The sequence below is a fragment of the Larimichthys crocea genome, chromosome III (genome assembly GCF_000972845.2).
Source record: "Larimichthys crocea isolate SSNF chromosome III, L_crocea_2.0, whole genome shotgun sequence".
Classification (NCBI taxonomy): domain Eukaryota; kingdom Metazoa; phylum Chordata; class Actinopteri; family Sciaenidae; genus Larimichthys; species Larimichthys crocea.
Window position 1 is genome coordinate 47,728,053 of NC_040013.1, and position 18,635 is coordinate 47,746,687.

At 40.5% G+C, this 18,635-nt stretch overlaps 1 protein-coding gene across 1 annotated transcript in view; it reads right to left on the reverse strand.

The window, feature by feature from the left end:
* The window catches only part of galnt9 (polypeptide N-acetylgalactosaminyltransferase 9), a 79,513-nt gene extending 71,050 nt beyond the window's left edge, over nt 1-8,463 (reverse strand). Inside the window, exon 1 of the mRNA XM_010733241.3 lies at nt 7,564-8,463. Within this exon, the coding sequence (XP_010731543.1) occupies nt 7,564-7,804 (241 nt within the window). The 5' untranslated portion in view covers nt 7,805-8,463. The remainder of the gene's footprint in view (nt 1-7,563) is intronic.
* Nucleotides 8,464-18,635: the final 10,172 nt, after the last annotated feature.

Consider the following 18,635-nt stretch of genomic DNA (forward strand, 5'->3'; position numbering starts at 1 on the left):
TCTGGTCGCTGCATTATTTTGTTTCCCTCTGCCTTCCACATCATCAGTCTGACTGAAGGAAAGTCCATTATAGGATGAGAAGCCTGAAAATCTTATCCACTGTTGTCTGTCTGTGGCATTTCAACCTAATTTTAAAGACTGTGCAGACAAAATATGAAGTAAAAACAGCAAACTGAAGGTCTAACTGCACAGTTTTGTAAATTTTGTGCAGTGTTCTGTTTTTATGTACTGTAGCTGCTTTGATACTGGTAATTTGAAGTTGTTAAATTCTGCTGTCTGGTTCTGAATCATGTTTTGTGTTTTTTTTGGTTCATTTTGTCTTTTCTCCTTGTGAAATTTTGGAAGAAAACAAAGAAAATTGAATATGAATAAATAAATCAACAGCAAAACTCAAAAAAAAAAAAAAAAAAGGATTGTTCATAAACAAAAATAGAAGCTTTTAATGCGTTACTTAAAAGGAAGAATTGGACTGTGTAAATCTGGGGGCAGAGCATCGTACGGACGCTGTGAGGATTATGAGCTATTCCCACTGCACAAGTTAAAAATGTATGTACGCATGATCCTGTGAGGCACTTTATATAAAAGCAGCCAGCAAGTGGGATGTTATGTTCTGGTCAAATAAAGATGACAATGACTAAAGGCCCCCGCACTGCTCATTATAGTACTGCTGTGACCAAGATAACTACAGTGAATGTTGATTCATAAATGGAAACAAAGGTCATACCTGTAGTATTTGACTACACCTGGGAAGTATACTTCCATTCACAATTACCAATGTGAGAGTCACACTCCAAACGCCACATTAGCACTTTCATCATCTCCCTTCGAGACAGTTATAGCCCAACATCTGCTTCTCCAGCTTAGTGTCAGCTGGATGTGGATCACTGAAACTTCAGGCGCCAATTTGAATCTCACTGTGTCCGAGTTTACATCTGTCCCTGTGCACGTTTCTCACAAATATATTTGTCCAAATCCATCTGACATGATACATTAAACCCATTTCAGCTATAAATTATACATCAACCTTCAGCATGTGCCTGATTTGGCCTTTATAAGATAGACTCTCAAATTCAAAGATGACCCAATTTTTAATAAATGATTTAAGAGCAAGAGTGGATTCATCTGTGTCCAAAGTGATGCTGAGATCTAAATATTGATGGTGAGGTGAGGGAAGGGTGGGGGGATTCAGTGATCTCTTTAAGAGGAGGAAAATAACTTCTTCTAGAGAGGTTTAAAGCCTTCAAAGGCCAAAACAAATCCATGAAATATTGAGAGCTGAGAGAAGAGCTGCATGAATTCTAGCACTACCACTCATAACAGCAGCAGGCATGTTGGGAGGATAACTACTCTGATTTAGATGTTGGTAGCGCTAGTCCCCTAAATTACATCTAAACAATGGATTGTTGTCCTTTTGCATACCAAAGTTTGTCACAGAGTTCCACAAGGTTCTGTGCTAGGACAACTTTAGTTTATATATGCTTCCTCTAGGGAACATTATTAGAAATCACTCCATTAATTTTCATTGCTATGCCGATGACACCCAATTATATTTATCGATCAAGCCTGATGAAACCAACCAGTTAAACTAAACAACTAAACTCTAAGCATGCCTTAAGGACAGAAAAAAATAGATGACCTACAATTTTTTGATGTTAAATTCAGAAAAAACTAAAGTTCTTGTAATTGGACCCAAAAACCCCTTTCTAGAGACTTAGTTACTTTAGACTGGACAACCCTGGCCTCCAGCTCCGTAAAGAATATTGGAGTTGTTTTTGACCAGGATTTGTCCTTTAACGTCCACATAAACCAAATTCTGAGGACTGCATTCTTCCACATCGCCAAAATCAGACGCATTGTGTCTCAAGCGGATGCAGAAAAATGCATTTGTTACTTCTAGGCTGGACTATTGTAACTCTTCGTTATCAGGCTGCTCCAATAAGTTTCTTATATGTTCCTTACATACAAAGCTCTTCATGGTCAGGCACCATCATATTCAAAAGAGCTCATAGTATTTTTGATAAAGACAGTTGAAGGGTGACAGGAATGTGGGGAGAGAGAGACGGGGAATGACATGCGGGAAGGAGCTACAGGTCGGATTCAAACCCTGGGCTTCTGCAGCAACTGAGCCTTTGCACATGGGATGGCTGCTCTACCAACTGAGTTAAACACCGGCCCCACCTTAGTATCAATTTTAAAATCCTTCTGATTGTTTACAAAGAATAAAAAGGCCGGTGACAGACAGCGCGGCGCCTCAGCTCTGGATTAACCTTGCTTTTTTTTTGGTTGTAAACATTTCAAAATAATGTTTTTTGTAAAAAAAAAAAGATTTAAAAAAAAGACTGGGCCCTATGTTCCTCCTTCATCGAATGTCATCATAAAATGGTAGTAATGTAATCACTGCATCACTCTGGGCCAACAGTGTAAATAACAGGAATGCTCGCTCCATCTGAGATAGCCATTATTGTCTGTGGCTGACTGCTGATTGTCAGGTTAGGAGCTGAATTCATTATCATGATTCCTCAAGGCTGGTCAGAATTGATTTTTATCTGTTTCTGAAACTGTTTTGTTGACCGGAGCCTCATCTCCATATCAATTTTGGAATATATTTCATTTATTACCGCATTTTGTTATGCGGTGTCCCTGCAGCCGCCACCATTACACACTACACAGCAACATATATGCACACCGTGATCTCTATCATTCGTAATTATCATTAAGATACAGTCAGAGCATCAAGTGTGTGTCAGTTTGGAAGAGAGAGAGTGTGACATTTCTCATTTCTCATCAAGTCTTCGCCCCAGCAGGCTTAGCATATAAACAGCGCTGGTTTCTTTGCCATTATTGGGCATTATAGATAAGAAGCATATCTGGTGTTGCAGCTGGGCCTGTGAGGCTGCCATCCCATCAGCACCTACGCACTGGGAGAAGGCCGCGAGTGACATGCATGGCTGATGACAAGAGCCTCAGCAGGGCTGTGAGCTGAGGGAGAACACAGCTCAAACAATAACACATCCAGCATTGGTCAGAGGAATAAACACAATAGTAGCACATTCACTTGCTGACAATATCCATTTTGTTTGTTTGTTTTTTCCTAATTCTGCAGTGAAAAGAAAGACAGGGGATGAAAGGGAAGTTGGGTAGTTTCATCTGAGTCTATTTGTGTTTGGATTTAACCTTAAAATCATCAGAATGTTGATTTTTAAGTTTTTAAGCTGATGTTTTTACCCTTTGCTAAACCAATTGTAGCTTAGAAACCATACGTGGGTACAGCAGTGCTGCTCATCAGTTTTTGGTAACTAACAAATCATTCACATTCACACACTCACATGCAGACAGTAGCCCAGGATCAAACCTGTGATCATCCGATTAGGGGATGCCCCGAGTTCTACATGGATCAGTTTTTGCCTGTTTCATGTAGCTTTAGCTTCAGTCTTTAAGATGAATATCATCTACGTGGTCAAATGCATAATTTGCAATTATGAAGACAAGTCAGCTGGACCTAAGAAGGCCTTTTCAACCGACTCATGGAGTTCATGCTAATTGAGAAGCCTGCTTCAGTCTACCTCTGTTTGAAATAAATAGTAAATCTGCCATTGTAAACTGCATCATGTGCTGTGCATTATTGAAAAAGCTTAAAGTTACATAGTAACAGTAGGACGTAGAAAACAGTGAATTCATTATTGAATCATGTTTTTTTATAATTGAGCATCAACACTTTATATTGGATATTTACAGCTTAGCTCAAAATTCCCTCTAAAGTAAAAAAAAAACATGTATTTCTATTTTTTTCTAAACAATGCTGGCTCATTTTATGCACATTTGGTCCTTTTAGTCACGCTCACAAGGCTTCAGCATCTATGTACCGGTGAGGAGGTATTTGCTGGTTCTAATGCAGTACTTAAGGTCAAAATGCTGCTCCATAAGCTTGTTAACAAGCTTAAAACCCCGTCATCTGATTACCCAAAGATGGTGGCATCCACAGCCCAGCACTGATAACCCTCATGTTTCTCATTTCTGCGCAGAATGGGCTGCTGATAAAGCTTAACCGTTGTTTTCTTGTTGGGAGTCTGGTGACCATCCATCAGACAACCATAAAAGAGAATTCTGCGACTTGTTTATGTCCTTCAAATCTAATTGGACCTTGCTGCAGCTCCCACGGCATGCCATTGGTAGGCAATAAACAACAGAGGGAATGGGCAATTACTTCATATCGCTGCTGGACATGGTAATAGTTATTGGCGCACTGAGTCCTCCTCTCACCATAGTTATTCCCAATGGCCATGGAATACAATTTGTGGTCTGTGCACGACTTAGAAAAAGGGGCAGTGACCTGGGATATGAGGATATGATTAAGTATGCCATTAAAGAGCTCAAGACAAATCATGGAGGGATTGTGACAGCCAGCGAATGTTTCCAGCCTGTGTGCAGTCCTTTGTGCACTTTGGCACTGTCAGAGAAAAATTACGAAACTGCAATTGATTCCCTTTTTTTTCTCAGACTTGGATTGCGTAGAAAGAAAGATGTACCTGTAGAGTTTGTTTGTAATTGGAATTTGTCAGGCACACAATGAACAACTTTGTTGAATTGATGAATTCAGCAATTTGCTATGTGAAGCTCAATCTGGAATTCAATGTGAAAGCCTGACACTGAATCGAATCATTACTGAATGTATCAGATTTATTCATTCATTTTACCCTCACATCTATTGTAGGTTCAAGCTGCTTTTATTCTCTTGTACTCTATGTTCACTGGAAGGCTGACAACTGTGCCAGCTTTGCACTTAGTTCACTGCTTGTTCCTCTCCTCAGCCCATAACCGACTGTTACTCTCTCCACTTGTGAAAGACCTGCAAATTGTGTCCCATGCTACCTGGACTTGACTGTGCTGCAAGACTCACTAATCATTTATGAAGCTGATATGATGTGCTGATGACACAAAATGCAACTCTTATTGAGGTGGATGCCCTTCAGCCAAAGCTCAATTACGAATTACATTCAAAATCCTGTTGACAAATAGATATTATTCATATATGATTTCCCATCCGCCACAAATAAATGTTTAAAAAGTGTCTCTTTTACTTTCCATAATGAATTCCGCATACACACTGTGGTTCTGTCTCATAGCACTGATTCTGTGGGGCTTTGTTTCATTGTCTCTATATAGAGCTAAATTTATATAGTGACTGAGAGGATGCATTGTACTTTTTGAGAGGCATTGCCTGCTGGCTGGATGCCAGATGCCAAGCATAACTCAAAGTGACAGAGTGACCCTATGCTGCCGAGGCTCAGGCATAATACCAAGATCATGCAGAAACAGTCCACGGTCACACTGTTATGGGGCCATGAAGCTGTGAAATGTCCTTAACTACTGACTGCTGAGAAAACACTCACATGGAATGTCAACCAGTGGATCTTTCTAACATTGCAGTCAATTAGAACAGCTGGGAAATGCGTACTTCCTCCATATATATTCTGCTTCTTCTCTGTATGTTCTTATATTTAGGTTTTTAAATAGCTGTCGGGGGGCTACATTGAACTTAAATGGGCATTAAAGATATCTGTGACCTCTACTGGTGACCAGCATAGAATACAACAACACAAACAGAACCTGCCTCCCCCTGCACGTTCCCCATCCATCACAGCCTGAGCTGTAGCAGCCTGTAATTTACACAAATGATAAAGTCACAATTTCCCAGGAGAGAACAGTAATCTAGTAAATAGAAATAGACTTTACTGATAGATTAGAAATCAATCAGTAACACTTTGGTAAGCAGTAACATTTCAGCATGCTGATTTTTCATTACGTGAACAAGACGTTTTAGCTTCAGCAGATGAACCACCACTGCTTCAAAACACGTCCCTCATTACTGTGAATAGGCTGGTTTGCTGAAATGCCTGTGGGTGAGGAGTGTGTGTGTGTGTGTGTGTGTGTGTGTGTGTGTGTGTGTGTGTGTGTGTGTGTGTGTGCGTGTTTATACACCTTGCAGGTACATGATGATCTGTTTAGGGTAGGATAGCATTTCTGTGTGTGTGGCAACATTTGTAGCTGTGATCCCATTTAGCCTCAATATTCTGTACATAAAATATACAAAATTCAATGAATGTGTTTATTTTATTACAACAATGACCTGCGCAGGAGTCAATGGGAACCAATCCAACATTTTTTTTTCTGTCAGCCATAGATTATTATCCTCTTTTTGATGAATTGTTTATCATCTTTTATTTGGCTTTTAGCAGGAAATAGTATAGAGTAGTAAAAGAAAAAACTAGGTGGTGTAAAATCATTTACATGCATTGTCATTCAAGCTGACAATTAATCAATTTATTGATCAACAGAAATGTACTTATTCTATTAACTTTTTCTCTCCCTGTGGGAAAGTGAGATTTTCACTTTCATGCTCATTTTGCCACTTAAAGGCCAAAACAATCAATTAATAAAGAAAATATTAATGTTGCAGTCCTAACTGTGATTCAATTAAAAGTACACTTTTTTTAATTAATATAATTTAATGCATGGGAGTATGTGATTATAAAATGAGTTTCAGGGATATAAAAAGTTTGTTTGCCTCATTCAAATTAATAAACACTAATTAATATCTCCATATTCATTATAATGAGTTATACACTTGGAATAATTTATGTACTGTATCCAGATCTGTGTGAATAATGCCAAATAAATGCCTGTGTCTCTTGTGTCTTTAACATCAGTTGTGATTGTTTTTGAATTCCCACAGGAGAGCAGACCACGAGCGTTAAATGTAACCTAACCTGATTTTAAAGATTGCTACTCTGCTGAGGAGACCAAATCCACCCCACGGACTAATGGCCGTGTAATGAAATACACGTCTGTCATTCTGTTATAAAGCCATTACATTAGACTCTCCTTCAAAACTCAGACAGCTTGTTAAATCTGATATGTTTCACCGGCGGTACCTACAGTGAAATGAGCTGCTGCTGCTGAGAGACAGACTTCCTCTGAATGGGATCCACAGACATCAATACTTAAAGCATAAGTTTATGTGAAGTTTACAAGAAGTCAATTATGGGTTGGTGGTGGCATGGTCTGATAGGCTGTTAAAGTAACAGCCCAGTAAAGTCTATCAACACACAAAGTATAAGCACCTATACCAAGTATTGCACTGGAATACACCGGCCTGCTTCATTAACTCCTCAACAGGCAGGGTTAGTGCTTTAGAGGCAGCAGACTTTAACCTTGTTTCATGTGCAAAATCAAGCTGATTTTTCACAGTTTTACCAAATAAATGAGGCTACAGGCTGTCAGGCTGCAAAATATGCATGAGTCATGCTTCAGATTTAGGGGAAAACTCACCTCAGTGCATGCTGCCTGCATATCTTTTAGATTTCGGAAGACTGTTTTGCCAGTTAGACCAAAAGAAATGCTCTGCATTGTAAGTAGGCTGTCATTTTTAGAGCCTGTAGGCACAATTCAGAAGGTGTTTTGTTTAATGTTGTCATTATTTCCTTCATCAATAGGATGACCTCTTTACCAGTCACAGATTTTGCCCATCTTTTAGATTATTAAGACTATCCATACATGTCCTACCGTTGAGTTGGTTGTAGACCACATCCTCCAGCCTCTCCAGCCTCTGGAGAATAGACTGCCTGTCCACCAAGTTGGAAACTTTGCCATTCCTGGCTCGCAGCCTCTGGTCAGAAATACGCCCTATCTGGATGAGCTCCTCGGATCTGTCCTGGATCCTGCAGTAGACCGAGAACAAGATAATCCCCACAAACACCAAAATGTTGACGGTCAGCAAAGTTTTGATTTTGCGTGCCACAGCCATGAAAGAAGAGTATTGTCTGGCTGACTCAGTCAAGCCCAGCAGCTGTCCGTGTGCGGTGGCCTGCTTTTGCCACCTTACTGTGTATTCCAGGAGAGTGCTTTTCTGCTCGGTGGGGGAGAGAAGGTCAACTCGTAAAGAAAAAAAAAATAAAAGCCCCTGATGGAGCGGGAGCTGACGGATCCGTTCAGCACCACGGACAGCTCAGGAGGCTGCGCTCACTTCTTAGCTGGGCATCGCACCCGTCACATGGAGGTTCAAGGTGGTGGAAGGCGGTGGTGGATGGGGGGGTTTGCTGGCGGCTTCACTACCCGAGAAACAGCTACACACTGCCGCTGGCTGGAACTACATATTACAAAGGAGAAATGACGCCAGGGAAGGCATTCATCCTCTTGGTCAGCCTAGGGCGGTTGCAAAACATCTCTCCACCGCAACGTGATAAGTCGCCAGTTCCTTATCCCCAATATGTCTCGTCCATCTTACAGGAGATGCTCTGCAATAACCGCTGGTAACGAAGCATCCTCCCGCTGGCGCCGCTTTGCTGTGACATCTCCCTTCTCAAAGGCGTTGTGGTCACTCGATCCGTACCGCTCTGCAAATATGAAGCTTATGTCCAAAAAAAAAAATATGTGCATGCTTCGAGAAAAAAAACAAGGCGGCGTTTCTCTCCCTCCCTCCCTCCCTCTCCTCACTTTCTCTCCCTGTCTCTCTGCTTTTTCCTGTCTCCGTCCGTGTCTCTCGCTCTGTGTGTGTTTATCTCCCGTCAGTCCATCGTCGTTCCCCTTGTAGGCGGTGCAGAGCAGGATGACTTGAGAGCAGATTTGCCCTCAGATGCGGTGGGAGAGATGCAGCCGGACTCTGGCATGCTGTCTCTCTCATTCCAGCCTCCCCGCTCTCTGTCAGGGAGGAAGAGCCGCCGCTGCGTCCTGACGTTTGGAGGCACAGTCATGAATATTCAGGAGCTGTGTTGGTCTCTCAGGATAAAATAAACAGCACGACTATGAAAGCAGCGAATACTTCCACTCAGTATAGCAGCCTTCTCCCCGTATCAGTTAGTGGACTGTGAAAAATGGGTGCGAAGACACACACACACACACACACACACACACACACGTATATGAATATATTTATTTTTGTTATCTGATCCGTAATACCAAGGTTTACAGTATCTCCCACTGCCAGCAGCAGCTTAAAGCTTTAGTGCTTCACATCCATGTTGTAGAGGTTTAATTTGCATGTTATGCAACTGTCCCTGCTTACATGCATGGTCAACCTCAGGACTTTAATCATACTTTCACAAATCACATGCTCTGGTGGAGTTTCAACCCCATCATATAAGAACAAACAAACATACCCTGCACTGAATAAATAATCTATTTTTAAATCAATCCCACTGGGGGTAAAGAGGTAGCATTCATGTATATTTCTATTTGAACCACCTTCAGAACAGGAGTTTCACTTTTATCAACAACAAATCCACATTGACATTGCAGCCCATGTTGTTGACTGATCTTTGACAAAATGCAGGCTATAAATAAGCATCTCTAAGGACATGTGTAGACCATAGCCAGCCCCGCAGTAATGATTCTAACCATCAGCAGACAGCCAGTTCAAATCTCTTGCTCCTCACAATTTAATATACTGTAACCTCCCTGCTGCCATTGCAGCTCCTCATCTCCAATTCCAAATGAATTATAGCTCAAGTAAATCACGTACAGAGGGATTCAGTCTCAGTGTGTACTTTTACTTGATTAAGCAAACCCAGATATGGCATAGGCTTCCCAAAGCACTTTGATCCCACTTCATACCCACCAGAGGACCTCAGATTTATACTCTTCAGTTTGTTTGCCGCTCCACTATAATCAGATGGTGCATGTAACTAAAAAAAAACACCTTTAGCTCTGCACCTCCTTGTCACAAGGCTTGGTATGAATGTGATCTTGTAAGGATTCTCATACCTCTTTAAATTCCTTGATGGTATACTCTTCAAGATGAAATCAATTGTGGCTTTCTAAGAGCAGATTCAAGAGCTTTTATTTATAATCTACTCAGAAATCCCTTTCAGAGTTGGAGAGGAAGCAGTGCACTGTGGTGTTGGGCATGACCTCTTCAGTGCTATCAAGACACCAACTTAAATCAATTGGACTGAGAGATTTTATATACATATATTATACATGTCCAAAATGTGTTCAAGTGTGATTTTATGGGTGTAAAATAGAGAAAGGGTGCATCTTAGATAAGATAATATGTATGTGAGATTTTTTAGTATGTCAAAAACCTTAGTATGAAACCAATGGTCAAGTAATCCCTATTGTTGGGGAAGTATAAGGTTTAACTTTGCTATTTGCTTAGTTCATCATTGGCACGGTTTACCAAGGTTATACAATCTCCAAATAATGCATCACGACCTTCTCACAACACGATCTCAAAACTTTTTTTTTAAGGATGGATGGATGAAAACAGATTGCATTGTGTGAGAGATAGTTAGGAAAGTTATTTAAGTTTTAGTTCAGTTGTTATAGATCATCTTTGATAAAACCAATAATCTCATCATAATCATAAAAAAAAAAATCATAATCTGTGCTAACATTCACTTCTCCAGTTGTAGTGAATATAGTGGGCTAGACCTGGCCTCCTGAAGGGGAGAACCAGGGTCTATACCCACGTGACACAGATGCAGGAAATGACCGTCCGAATGAATAGTCCATCCCAAAAGATACATTCTACTGTTATGTTACTTGGTTTGTAGTGCATATGTTACGATACACTGATCACACTATTCTCTGAGCTGTGATGTTACTCTTTCCTATCATCAACACTTTGTGCTTTAATGATTGGAGTCCATGTGCTTTCTCTCCAGTTCTGATAGTTCTTGTGTTTCTAAGCTTAGTATGACATTTACATTCAAAATAATTGGCTTTGTATGCAGTGTTTAATTAGGATTCCTGCTGCACGTAAGTCCCATTACAAAAGGTGCTGATTTTATTCAAGGTCTGCAAAAACAGACAGACTGTGGGGAAATCAGTTACAGCCACCTCAGCCACCATCAGGCCTCAGCACAGCTGCTTATACAGCAGCTCCGGTATCACTGCCCCCTCATGCTCCTCTGTAGGACTCTCTCAAGACTTCTGTTACATTTTCTGCATTCAGCACCCTGTATGCCTCTGTGACTGCAGACACTGGCACTCAAGTGTTTTAACCATATTAACCTGGGTCACTGCCAGCTGCACCTTAGTCATCCCACTCAGTGTTTCAACCTAAGCCACTTGAACATATTCAGTGGGAGGATGCAGGCTAGATTGAACTGCAGCAAGACTTAGACTAAGATATCTACAGCCATACATACAAAATAAAATTAATATTAAAAGGCAGAAACAAAGGCATTTGGAGAAAAATCCAAAATACTAATAAGGTACAGTGAATGTTTGTTAGCTTGCGCAGCAAACCAAGGTCTGGGACAGGACAAAGGTCCGTGCTAGCAGGCAAAAGGAAGACATTAACTAGAAAGCTATTGTGGGTTGCAGTGTAAAGTTCATCCCTCTTTTTTCTGTCATGCCGCATGATGTTGTAGCAAATATGAGAAACCTCATAAGTGAAAATAAGAATTTCTACTTTTGGGTTAATACATTTCTGATCATTTGCAAAGCTGGTGAACAACAGCCAGTTGCTTACCGACAAATTAAGGAGATGTGGAGCAACATTAGCATTCATTTGGAGCCATTTTACAGGAAACCTGATGAGTGTGGGTCCACTATTCACTTTTGGTCTCCACCAATGCTTGAGAAAAATACCTGGCTCTTTAGCAGCTAAATGCTCCACAATGTTCACCAACTGGTTGCCATTTTGTACCAGGCAGGTACCCAACAGTCCATTTATCAATTAGTCAGATACTTTAACACTTGACTCATGTACCCAAAAAAGAGGTTGATGTGAGGGAGAGTGAACCAGCACAGTAACATTATGGGCCATAAAGCCAAACAATGAACTCAAAATGCAAAAAGGCTCAGTAGAGCTGAGTAACTGCACAGTTAGATAATAGTTCTTTATGGGTTCCTCTCGATGAGGGATACCTTTCTCATTGCCATTTAATTTATTGCTACTACACATATATTGATTAGTGGAGCTTAAATAATTAATAACATATGATGTAAATGGACCATGCAGTAAATATGTATGAGCCTAGAGAAATCTTAGCCCCAAAGAGGATATTGCCTACTGTAAAATCAAAGGTAATAAGTGCTTTGTTCGGGACTATTGCAGTTTGTTACACTCCAGTGATTTTAGTACACTGGGCATTTTCGTCAGTTGAAGCTGCTCTTCACTGTTTGCTTCACAAGAGGCCGTGCAGAGTGAATGTGTTCAGACAAGATGCTATTAAGCAAGGACAGCCAGAAGTCAAGAGATCACACACACACACCCACTGCATTGCAGGACTAAATTTAACAGCAGAGTGAGAGATCAAAATAACTTTTCATCAGCTTCTTTTTTTTCCTTTGGTAGTAGTGTGTTTATTTAATATTTCATCCAGGTCTCAGCCCTCCACATGCAAACACTGAGTCCTTGGCATTCTAATAGAATAAAAACGTGCATGTGTTGATTTAATAAAGGAAAGACCTTGTGGTTTTTTAAAAAGTAGTCTGTATTCAGTATGTCGGGCTAAGAACTGATAGTAAGAATTAGCAAGCACTGAGTACCAACAAAAATATGCGATATTAAATTAATTATTGAAGCCTTTCTAACCTTTGGACATGGCAACTTTTAAGAAAAATATGCACGGCTGTTTTTTTCCTTCGAGAAAATGTTGTGTCCTCCATTTGTATTCACAGTGCCTAATATGCATAACGATTTGGCATAAACACAAACGATCTAAGTCACCACAAGCTACGTCAAGGTCAGTGTGGAGGCATTGTGAAAAGAAAAAAAAAAAGAAACTGACAAATCTGATGCAGCAGGAACAGCAGTACTGATGTAGCAGAGCAAATAACCCATGTTTGTCCCTGATCAGCTGACACGCAGACTTGCTTTCAGAATAAAGCAGCCACTCTAAGATGCTCGTTGGTCACTAATGTAGTGCTGTCTGCTCTACTGCCAGAGCTAAGTTCATACATTATCACTTTGACCCCCAGGGTAAGAGCTAAGCCCCAGTTCTGTCTGCCTTAACTTAGCTCATTCACATTCCACCTCCAGCCACTTCTCCCCACTGCGCTGCTGCGGGAGCTGTTGATTTGCCTAATGCCTTAACTAAATTAGAATAATAACCCTGCGGACTGGAATATGTGGTATTCAGCTCCAGGGCAGATTTTTACATGTTTTTGGTTTTTCTACAACATAGCTAAGGCAACACTGGGAGCCAGCAGCTGAATGTTTATCTGAGCTGGGGACTCATTAAGACACAATGTGCTCCTTGACCTTGGAAGACAAGTGTGGCCGCACCCGCAATGCATCACTCAGTGGCATCCCAATCACAAATGGAAAGTGTTTTCTCCTCAAGCGGGGACAAGGCGACTCTTGACATAAATGAGACAAAAACAGAGGCAAGCATCGCTTCTGTACACATGTTGTCAAATGCAATGGTGACAAGAATTAGCAGCATAAGAAGTACCAAAACAATGTGCTAGAGACTGTGAACATCAAATATCAAAACGTCAAAATGACTGATTGGATTTATCAGTATGAACATAAGCCTGGCTTCTCTATGTGTTTGTCTTAATGGAGAAGAAGCTCTCGAGACGCCCCCAAATGTTTCTTGATTTATGGCAGAAGCAATTACGTCTTGCCAGTGTACTGATGCTTGATGGGCGAATCGGTGCAGGTAATTAGAAAGAATAATGAAACAGGGAGCCAAGGGAATGAATCCCTGCATCAAAAAATCTAATCAAAGATAAATGGACTATCCATATTACCGAGTCATTATGCCGGAAAGATTATTGTTTTAAATCCCTGTGTGCACCAGCTATGGACTCTTTCTCAAACAAAAGCCATTACTCTGCTGACACCTCCGACTTGTTTGCAGACTGATTGATATTCCATGGCTTGTGAGCATTCCTCCAGTTTATGTTTTCAATTTCTGGGTGAGACAATGGGTATTTCATACTGAGAAAAACAGCAATTGATGGATTTACAAAAGAATACAGAAATGTTATTAAAATGCATCCATACATTTGAGCTCACACTGAGGCACAAACACACAAAAAAACAAATACACGAAGCTCTATGCATTGGCTGATTCAATTAATGCATTCAAGTGCACTGAACTGTTGTTAGGATTTCTATCCTGTCAACACTAAACCCTTTATAGTGGAATCAGCCATAATTACAAACAAATCCTCTGCTCAGTGTTTAGTTGCATCTCAACACATTCCATATTGCCTGCTGCAGAGACAAAAGCCCGTAATCTTTCTGGAATTTTGAAATGTCGTTAACACCATTTATATAATAAAAAAACATGTTTTCAAGCAGTGTTGAGAAGTCCATGAAGACTGAATGAGCGCATGCTGTATGATGCAGTGTTGTAGCACTCGAGATTGGCCTTGTCCTGATCTCAGACAAAGAAGACTCTGGATTTTATTTAAAGAACTGCAGGAGCATCAATGAGTGGCCTGTGCTTTGACTCATTTATTCATCGCTGTGATTGGATATAAAACTTACTACTTTAAATGCCAATACCAGCTTAGCTCTATTCATGAAATAACACATAATACTGTGTTTAATAATGTTAAAATAGCAAGTTTGGTTTTACATGGAAATACAGTATGCTCCTGCTTCAGTGACTTCCTGCATATTGCCTAGCAACCTCAAAGTGATGAGAAGAGACATGATGTGTTAAACGATCAGTGTGTAGGATTTAGTGGCACCCGCAGTGTAGTTGCAGATTGAAAACTCCTTATTTAAGTGTCTTCCTTCGTAAGGGCCTATCTAGAGCAAGAGTTAATTTGTCCCTTCTGGGCTACTGTAGAAACTGGACCCACAGCATCTGTAGATATAAAGGCTCACTGTAATCTAACAATAACATATTGTTTCCAGGTGATACACTAATGAAAACATAGTTATGCATATTATATTCCATTTTTGCTTTATTGTACACTGGACCTTTAATTCTGAAGCTTTAGTGGTCAGCGTTGGACAGAGCCAGGCAATTTTCTTAATGCTAAGCTAAGCAAATCCACTGCTGGCTCCAGCTAGATTCTTAGGATACAGACATGGCGGCATCAATTTACTCATCCTGTCAACAAGAAGGTGAATTCAATTATTTCCCAAAATGTCAGAAAGAAGTTCTTTGAGGTCAATTCATTTGTAGCTGACTCACGTATGAGCCAGAATCTTAATTCCAGTGATAGCAAGGAACATTTCAGTTGTTCAGTTGTAATGTTCACATCACATCAATTTTGTGTGAAAATGAATTCCATGAATAAACATTTGTTCAGCAACAGTCTGAAAACTAAAACTGTGAACAACAGCTGTCAAAGTTTCACCAAACTGTGCTTTCCTTTGATAGGTTTTGAACTGATACCAGGCAGATATTAGGGTCCCATCTTCACAAAATGGCTCAAACAATAACTACAGATGACATTGTTTCAGCTTTCATTTTTGTTGCTTTATTTACACAACAAAGTGTTTGCCGGCGTGAGTTTAGGATATTGAGGACAGAAAGCGGCCAGTCTCACTCACTAGGAGGTGGCAGACTCGGAGCCACTGATTCAGGCCAGTTTCTTGTCCATATGGCCAAAAAGAAACCAGCATCCTACACCTCAGCCAACGCTCTAATCGCAGACTCACAGCAGCAATCACAGACCTAGTCGCTAATGAGCTAATGAACACAAACAGGCCTACATGCATGCATGTGCATACATACAGTAAATGCACAAACACTGCAGCACACACATACACATGAAGTATTTTGCATAAATGCACACTTATAATTACTATATAAAAAACAATATAATTTTTACTTAATTAATGAATAATGATCTTAAAGATAGTGTCTGGATCAATGTTTAAAACATATAATTTTGCCACAATACAATTTTGTATATGCAATATACATACATTAAGCGAAGATACTCCCCAAAACATACAGCATGAGCACACTGATGTCCACACTTTCCTCACACACATACTAATCCCTGCTGCCTGTGTTTCCTCCAAAAGAACAAAGTCGTAGTTGGCAGCGATGATCAAAGCATGCAGATGGCCAGACTGGAATGTACTTTCGGAGCAGAACAACACATTGACCAATGTTAAGCTAACGTCACCGCTCTGGACCCGAGCATTCACAATCTGCTTTGGACAATGATACCATGCTTTACATCCCATCACTGCCAGAGAGAATATAATGCTGTGTGGTTGACATGTGCATTCTGCAATTTGCAGAGGTAAAAAGAGAGAGAAAAGTATAGCGCCAGGAACAGACATCAAAGCAGCACGTCTGGTCCCTCCTGTTAAAGCCCATTTTTGCTCTATTGTAATTAAAGATAGAGGCGCACGCATGCAGTACATCTCCCCGAGAAAATAATTATGTGGCTGTGCCAGTGAAGAGGGCATGTGTGTGGGTGTGTTAAAGAGGGGAGGAGTTGATGAGGAATAAACGTAAAGCAGTGGAGTGACTGAGGTGGGGGAAGCCAATGGGGATTGAGGTCGAAGCGGGTGCAGAGGACTGCGGGTCATCGCTCCTCTTTGCAAGGCCCTCCATTCAAATTCCCTCAATGCACATACACATTTGCGCACACACACACATGCACACTCCCTTATGGCTGATTAGAGGGCAGAAAGAGAGAAAGACATAGAAAGAGGGGTTGAATGTGTGTGGAGGAGCGTCTTTTAAACAACTCTTCCCCAGAGGCCAGTCAGAGCGTAACGTTTGAGCAAGAGGTCAGATGAAATTATGGTTCACCAGATGAAGCTGTAGTTTTTTTTAACACATACTGCAGCTGTGTCAGAATACCATGTTTTTTGTTTTTTTTGTTTGGGTGTTTTCAATTTTCATCAATGAGCAGAAATTTGTCTATTTGGCATTGTGAACATGTAAAATAACCACACACACATTGAAGTTGATTTCATGTGTTTATGGCTTTGATTCGTCATTGATGTTTTTGCAGTGTAACAAGATAGTGTTCCATGACAGTACCTATAATGGGAATGCAGCCAGATAGTGATCCATGATGGTAACCAGTGAGGCAGTGAAGCAGCACGGTGATCCATCAAGTAGACATCATCCCGCAAGGATCAGTATAGATTAGAGCTGCTACATGTCACGTCACATTCTGGAAATAAAAATTAGAGACATAAAAATAAAAATTAGAGACATGGTAAACACACACGCATGTGTGTTTACCATGTCTACCATGTTATAAAATGCCCCCTCTCATGCCAAATATGAACATAAATGCAGCTTAGCATAAAGATGCAGTAGAAAAACAGTAGGAAACAGCCCTTGCTCTGTCTGAAGGTAACAACATCTGCATACAAGCACCTCTACAGTTTACTAACCCATGTCTGAAGAGATGCTGGTTTGCAGGTTGCACATACCGTACCCTACTGAGAGCTAAAGTATGTACAATTTCTCAACCAGCCAGCTTAGTTATTAGTAGAAGTTTAGATTTAAGCTCCACAGAAGAGTATTACAAATGAGTCTGCTGGATAAGCTGTCTAACTAACAGTTAGCAAGCTGATAGTTTGTAGAGCATTTTTCCCTCCTCAGTGAAACTATATTGATTACATTGATCTACAATACAGATAACTAAATAGTACTGTAAGTGGGAGACATTGGGAGTCTCCTCCTATTTCCTGACCTGATGAAGCTAGATTCCACTCCAGACACACCCATTTACTCAGTTGCGGTGTCGACACAAATGGTGCTTAGGTGCATTACAAGAGGACTAGTACCAGGCAGAGACGCTGCTGGCGTCAGATTGGTCTCGGTCCCATAATGGCCCAGCCATAAACTATCAGGGGCTGGATCTATATAATAATGATCAGGCAGTAATTTTAGTCATTTCCATGGCTGCCTATGCTAGAGGATCTCTCACCAGCTACAGTAGTTCACCAACTAGCCCTGAAAGTACTTCCTAAAAAAGTATATAGATATATATTTTTTTGTGGGATAGGTGCTGGGATAAATTTTCACTGTGCCATTTTTGTGACCTAAAAAAAGTACAGTTTGATGGTGTTGTTGTGCCGGACTATTTTCTTGCCCTGAAGAAGTCACTTCAGGAAGGAGATGGAAGGTCAATTTTAGAGAGAGCCAAGCTGGAACTCATTGTTCCCAGTCTTTGTGCTAAGCTATTCAGATGCAGGCTGTAACCATATATTTACTGGCTAGATATCAGAGTGATACTGATCTTGTTATTTAATCCCAGCAAGAAAGCAATTAAGTGTATTTTAGAAAATGTCGACCCGTTGCTTTAAATGCCTCCCTGGGCGTACAGCAATAAGAATAAAATTGCCATTTAAGGCAATAAAAGAAGGGCAAAAGTGTTGCACATCGCAGGTGTGGTAATAATCATGAATGAACAGAATCAATAAGAACACACTTGAATAACGTTTAACTGTAAAGTCGCTTTTTTCATGAGAGTTTAATGCTATGAGATATGATTAATAATGGGTGGCTTAAATAGGTTGAAAAGACAAAAAAGAGGGCTATCGATCTTCAGAACTCATAAATATCATAAGCCATCTTCCTATGGCTCTTAATGTCTCTTATCACTTTGAATGAAAACTGAAGCTCTTTGTTCCTACTTTTTTAATTGCAGTGACAAACCATGTTGAACTACAAATAGCTTGCTCACTCCATTTTCAGCCGTGGCATCTATTTTATTTAAGGGTAAGAGAGTCAATT